Source organism: Colobus angolensis, unplaced genomic scaffold, assembly GCF_000951035.1.
Source record: "Colobus angolensis palliatus isolate OR3802 unplaced genomic scaffold, Cang.pa_1.0 Scaffold33, whole genome shotgun sequence".
Lineage (NCBI taxonomy): Eukaryota > Metazoa > Chordata > Mammalia > Primates > Cercopithecidae > Colobus > Colobus angolensis.
The window spans coordinates 9,505,361-9,512,141 of NW_012116599.1; the positions used below are offsets into that span (position 1 = coordinate 9,505,361).

The 6,781-nt window shown below is 44.2% G+C and overlaps 1 protein-coding gene across 2 annotated transcripts in view; it reads left to right on the top strand.

Annotated features, from left to right (window-relative positions):
• FBXO36 (F-box protein 36) overlaps nucleotides 1–6,781 on the top strand; it is a 124,744-nt gene that overhangs the window by 74,471 nt on the left and 43,492 nt on the right. For both annotated transcript variants that reach the window (XM_011951962.1, XM_011951961.1), the window contains one exon: nucleotides 4,825–4,933. In XM_011951962.1, coding sequence (XP_011807352.1) covers nucleotides 4,825–4,933 — 109 coding nt within the window. The remainder of the gene's footprint in view (nucleotides 1–4,824; nucleotides 4,934–6,781) is intronic.

Here is a 6,781-nt window from a genome sequence, read left to right on the forward strand (position 1 = left end):
CCTCCTGGGTTCAAGCGATTCTCCTGCCTCAGCCTCCCAAGTAGCTGGGATTACAGGCTCCTGCCACCACACCCGGATAATTTTTGTATTTTTAGAAGAGATGGGGTTTCACCATGTTGGACAGGCCAGTCTCGAACTCCTGACCTCAGGTGATCTGCCCGCCTCGGCCTCCCAAAGTGCTGGGATTACAGGCATGAACCACCACGCCCGGCCTACCAAGTATCCAATTCTTAACAATTACTAGTAATTAGGAAAATCAAATACCAGGTCCGACTGAAAGCTGAAATTATTATTTTTGAAGATTATGATTAGGAAAATAAATCTCAATGAAGTATATGTATAATTGAACACTATTAGACAGTTGATGAAAAAAAATATGTTTCTGACCTCCTGGGTTTTGGGACTGAATTTATTATTATAAATATGAAGGACTGACCAGTAAGTGACCAGGAAGTGAACAAAGGGAGAGAGGAGGAGGGAAGACCTGCCCCTGTGGATCATACACTGTGTTTGGCATTGTGCGGGGCACTTTGGATATTCTCTCATGTCATCCCACCAAAATTCAGTGGGTTGAGTATCATCCCACTGCCTCGGCCTCCCAAAGTGGTTACAGGTGTGAGCCACCACGCCCAGCTGGATTCTGATTTTTTATTATCATAATTCAGCTATGACAACCATCTTTATTAAAAAATATTGTGGCTGGGCGTGGTGGCTCATGCCTGTAATTCCAGCACTTTGGGAGGCTGAGGCAGGAGGATCATGAGGTCAGGAGTTTGAGACCAGCCTGGCCAACATGGTGAAACCCTATCTCTACTAAAAATACAAAAATTAGGCAGGCATGGTGGCATGCACCTGTAATCCCAGCTACTCGGGAGGCTGAGGTAGGAGAATAACTTGAACCCAGGAGGCGGAGTTTGCAGTGATCCAAGATCCCACCACTGCACTCCAGCCTGGGACAGAGCAAAACTCCATCTCAAAAAAAAAAAAAAAAAAAAATATATATATATAGTGTGTGTGTGTGTGTATGTATATAGTGTAGCTCATCAATAAATTCCTTAGGAAAACTCTTGCAAGTTGGATGTCTGGGTCAAAGGGTATGGATACCTGAATGGTTTATGATAGGTATTGCCAAACCAGTTGACACTTCTCTCAACAATTTTTTTAAAGCGCTTCCATTTTTCCCTGTCCTCACCAATATAGGGTTTTATCACTTAAAAAAATTACCAATTTGAGAAAGAATAAGTGTTAGAAAATATTATTGTGTTCGCTTTGGCAGCACACATACTAAAACTAGAACTATACAGGGAAGATTAGAACGGCTCCTGCGCAAGGATGACATGGAAATTCATGGAGTGTTATATATTTTTTAAAAATGTCTTAGCTGGGTGCGGTGGCTCACGCCTGTAATCCCAGCACTTTGGGAGGCCGAGGCCGGCGGATCGCGAGGTCAGGGAGGTCAGGAGATCGAGACCATCCTGGCTAACATGGTGAAACCCCATCTCTACTAAAAATACAAAAAATTAGCTGAGCATGAGGGCGAGGGCGCCTGTAGTCCCAGCTACTCAGGAGGCTGAGGCAGGAGAATGGCGTGAACCCGGAAGGCAGAGCTTGCAGTGAGCTGGGATCAGGCCACAGTACTTCAGCCTGGGCGACAGAGTGAGACTCTGTCTCCTTCATCTCAGAAAAAAAAAAAAAAAGTCTTTAAAATTTTAGGCCAGGCGCGGTGGCTCACACCTGTAATATCACCACTTTGGGAGGCCGAAGCGGGTGGATCACGAGGTCAGGAGTTCAACACCAACCTTGCCAATAGGGTCAAACCTCGTCTCTACTAAAAATACAGAAATTAGCCAGGTACAGTGGCGGGTGCCTATAATTCCAGCTACTCGGGACGCTGAGGCAGGAGAATTGCTTGAACCCGGGAGGCAGAGGGTGCAGTAAGCCAAGATGGCGCTACTGCACTCCAGCCTAGGGACAGAGCAAGACTCCATCTCAAAAAACAAAAAAAAAGTCTTGAAAACTTTACATGTATCTATTAGGCTGGGCACAGTGGCTTATGGCTATAATCCCAGCACATTGGGAGGCTGAGGTGGGCAGATCACTTGAGCCCAGGAGTTTGAGACCAGCCTGGGCAACATGGCGAAACCTCATCACTACCCAAAAAATACAAAAATTAGCTTGGGGCGGTGGCACGGGCCTGTGGTCCCAGCTACTCAGGAGGCTGAGTTGAGAGGATCACGTGAGTCCGGGAAGTCGAGGCTGCACTGAGCTGGGATCATACCACTACACTCCAGCCTGGGTGACAGAACAAGACCCTGTTTTTTTAAAAAAAGGAAGAAGAAAATTATTAATTCTGTTTTAATAAGTACAATACATGGAACATAATCGAATCTTGCAGTTCAGTTGTGATTGTGAACATTAGTTTTCTGTGTACTGGTCTGTAGTCTGACGAGTTGTAGTGTGAAGGTTGTACATAAAAAAAAGCGTCAGGCCTCCAAGGGAACTCTTGTGTTGATGAGTTAGCAGTGAGGAGACTTGGATTCTGGTCCTAGCTAGCCGTGTTTCCTTAAGCAAGTGTTAGATTCTCAGCAATTTACTTTAAATACCTCGGAGGGGCCAGTGGGAAGCTTATCTGTGTGTGCAGCTTAACTTGAATGTGTGCCATGGAGTGTCCTCCAGTGGCCGCTGTGACAAGCACTGCAAATGCTGCCTTCTAAATCAGTACCAGAGGGTTCATTAGTTAGTATAAGGAATGTCGAAATAATTTTTCCTTGATGAAATGAATGGTATGCAAGATATGAGGCCGACAGATTGTACAGGCATCTCTCTGCCTTTTTATGAACAAGTTAAGAAGCAAGCCCAGCAATGTAACATTTCTGGAGCAGTGCCCTGGGCTCGATCTCCATTTGTTCTGGAATCCCCCACTCAACCAAGGATTTTGTTGCTTGATCTGGCTGGAAGGATCACCGACTGTCATTGTAACATAGGGGCCTTGCCTATTAATATTAAATAATGTTTAATGGAAAGGAATATTGCAGTGCGGAGAGATTGTCCAGGCCTGTGTTGCTGTAAAATGCATGCCATTTCTAATGCAGTGCTTGATACCTCTCTGTTGTGAACTGAATTGTGTTCCTGCCAAATTCTAATGTCGAAGCTGTAGCCCCCCCATGTGACTGTGTTTCCCATCTTTCTCCTCCTAGCCTTCATCCAAATGTGGACATAATTTGGTCTGTTTCTCAAATTGGTGGAAGTTTTGTCATCTTAATTACCTACCCAGCTCCATTACAGGTTTAAAAACATAAGATATGTTTCAAGAGGCTTCTCATCAGGCCTATTAGTTGACACTGCCATGAAATCAACACAGCCTTTAAGTACAGTCCATAACCATGGAAATGAAGTTTGCTTCAGATAAACCAAAATTCTCAGAGAAGACAAATGCGCTATCAGCAGATCCATTACCAAGAAGTGTCCTGTGTAATGACACTTTTTCATGCATCAAACTAAGCATACCGATGTTTTCCCCATCTCTGTCCATGTAACTTTGCTTTCTGTGGGAAAATTATCCACTCATCTTGTCTGCCCTGTAGACGGGGAAGGAAGGAGAAGAATTGAGCAATTTCTTTGGAATTAGCTCCCCAAATTATGGAATGTTTATTCTCAGACATCTTCCAGAAACAGATAACCATTTGGCTCTGGGTGATTTTAATATCAATTGACCTGATGGAATTTTTGTTTGTTTGTTTGTTTGTTTCTGAGACAGGGTCTCACTCTGTCATACTGGCTGGAGTACAGTGGTGCGATCTCAGCTCACTGCAGCCTCAACCTCACCGGCTCAGGGGATCCACCCACCTCAGCCTCACAAGTAGTGGGGACTACAGAGCACACCACAATGCCCAGCTCATTTTTAAATTTTTTGTAGAGACAGGGTCTCATTATGTTGTCCAGGCTGATCTAGAACTCCCAGGCTCAAGCAATTCTCCCACCTCAACCTCCCAAAGTATTGGGATTACAGATGTGAGTCACTATGTCCAGCCTTGACCTAATCTTATTTTATGTTATGTTATGTTATTTTTTTATTTTTGGCAGGGAGGATGGGCAGGGGGTGGAGTTTGGCTCTTGTTACCCAGGCTGGAGTGCAGTGGCGCAATCTTGGCTCACTGCAACCTCTGCCTCCAGGGTTCAAGTAATTCTCCTGCCTCAGCCTCCCGAGTAGCGCAAGTGATCCACCCACCTCAGCCTCCCAAAGTTCTGGGATTACAGGTGTGAGCCACTGTGCCCAGCCAACCTGATCGATTTTTTTTTTTTTTTTTGAAGACAGAGTCTCGCTCTGTCGCCCAAGCTGGAGTGTAGTGGCACAATCTTGGCTCACTGCAAGCTCTACCTCCCAGGTTCACGCCATTCTCCTGCCACAGCCTCCCAAGTAGCTGGGACTACAGGCACCCACCACCATCCCTGGCTAAGTTTTTTGTATTTTTAGTCGAGACATGGTTTTACCATGTTAGCCAGGATTGTCTCGATCTCCTGACCTCGTGATCCACCTGCCTCGGCCTCCCAAAGTGCTGGGGTTACAGGCGTGAGCCACCGTACCCAGCCCGACCTGATCGATTTTAAAGATTCCTTCCAGCACTATGGTTTTGTGATTTTAATCTCTAAGGAAAATGTTCTTTGATGCCCAGAGCTTACTTCTAATTTGATATGATGCCAGACTGCAAAGTTATAGTGAATGTTGGACATGTAGCCTTATGCGAATTTTCAAAACACCAAACTTAATGTAACTGTTAGTATTGAAATCAATTTTAATTCATATCACCTTGGATTTAATTATAGGTAATCTTTAGATGGTGGAAGATCTCTCTAAGGAGTGAGTATCGATCAACAAAACCTGGAGAAGCAAAAGAAATCCATGAAGACTTCCTAGAGAATTTACATCTTCAGGGTAAGGAAGGGAACATATTATGTACCGCTGTTAAGTTCTCATTAATTAGTGGTAGATTTTGTCAAAGAAGTTTCAAATATATTATCCCTTGAAATATTGATATGCAATTATGTACTTAGATATACAATGTTAGATTCTTAAAAACCAGAAAACTGTTATTTTTTTTCTCTTAGAAAAAATCTTAGTGTTTAAGATCCTAGGTTGGGCCAGGCACGGTGGCTCACACCTGTAATTCCAACACTTTGGGAGGCTGAGGCGGGTAGATCACGAGGTCAGGAGTTCAAGACCATCCTGGCCAAGAGGATGAAACCTTGTCTTTACTAAAAATACAAAAATTAGCCAGGCATGGTGGCACACACCTCTTACCCAGCTACTCGGGAGGCTGAGGCAGGAGAATCGCTTGAACCCAGGAGGCAGAGGTTGCAGTGAGCTGAGATCACACCATTGCACTCCAGCCTGGACAACAAGAACGAAACTCTGTCTTAAAAAAAAAAAAAAAAAATCCTTGGTTAACATATAGACTCCATTAATGAAGTTAAAATCAAGTAAATATAGTTTTATGCTTTAATATTTATGAATTGGGCAGTGGCAAACAACCAAGTGGTTTGGGCTTTACTGGGAAGCGCTTAAGGGGAAAACTTTTATATGGTGTTTTCTGAAGGAAAACAAAATATTTGATTGGTTAGAGTGGAAATTCCCTGGTTAGAGGTTAGTTGGCAGTTTCTGACTGGTAAAGTCTCTAGTTAGAGGTTAGTTGGCGATTTCTGATTGGGTAAGCAGAAATTTCCTTTTCCTATGCTACAACCATCCATATTTTAAAAACATTTTTTTAATTAAAAAAAAATTTTTTTGTAGAGCCAGGGTCTCACTATGTTGCTCAGGCTGTTCTTGAACTCCTGGCCTCTAGTGATCCTCCCGCCTCAGCCTCCCAAAGTGCTGGATTACAGACATGAGCCACTGCACCTGGCCCAACCATCTGTTCTGAGTTGGGTTTCAGTTTGCTTACATAAGAACTCAGGACACTGGTGACATCTAAGCCTGATTGCTTCCCAATTAATTAGTTTAGCCCTTCTCAATATGAAAAACTCAAACCTAAAAAGCAGACAGAATTTTTTTTTGGGCGGGGGACGGAGTTTCGCTCTTGTTGCCCAGGCTGGAGTGCAGTGTCGTGATTTCGGTTCACTGCAACCTCCACCTCCCAGGTTCAAGTGATTCTCCTGCCTCAGCCTCCCGAGTAGCTGGGATTATAGGCATTTGCCACCACACCTGGCTAATTTTGTATTTTTAGTAGAGATGGGGTTTCGTCATGTTGGCCAGGCTGGTCTCGAACTCCTGACCTCAGGTGATCCATCTGCCCCGGCCTCCCAAAGTGCTGGGATTACAGGTGTGAGCTACTATGCCTGGCCAGAATGGTTTTTAACTAACTCCCATGTACTCATAACTCAGCTTCAGCAATACTCAAAATGTGACCCAAACCTGTAGATGAAACCCACTGTCCCCACTGGACTATTGTGAAGCAAATCCCAGTTGTTACGTTGTTTAATCTTCATCTACTTTAGAATGTATCTCTCAAGGGACTCTCTTCAACTAAACTCTTTAATAATTACTCCTTAAAAATAAAAATTTGCCAGTGCACTGTTCATGCCTTGGGAAGATTACTTGAGCCCAGGAGTTCAAGACCAGCCTTCGCAACAGAGTGAGACCTGATCTCCACACACACACAAAAAAAATTTAATTAGCTAGGTGTGGTGACACGTGCCCATGGTCCCAGCTAATCAGGAGGCTGAGGTGGGAGGACTGCTTGAACCCAGGTGGTTGAGGCTCCAGTGAGCCCTGATCATGCCACTG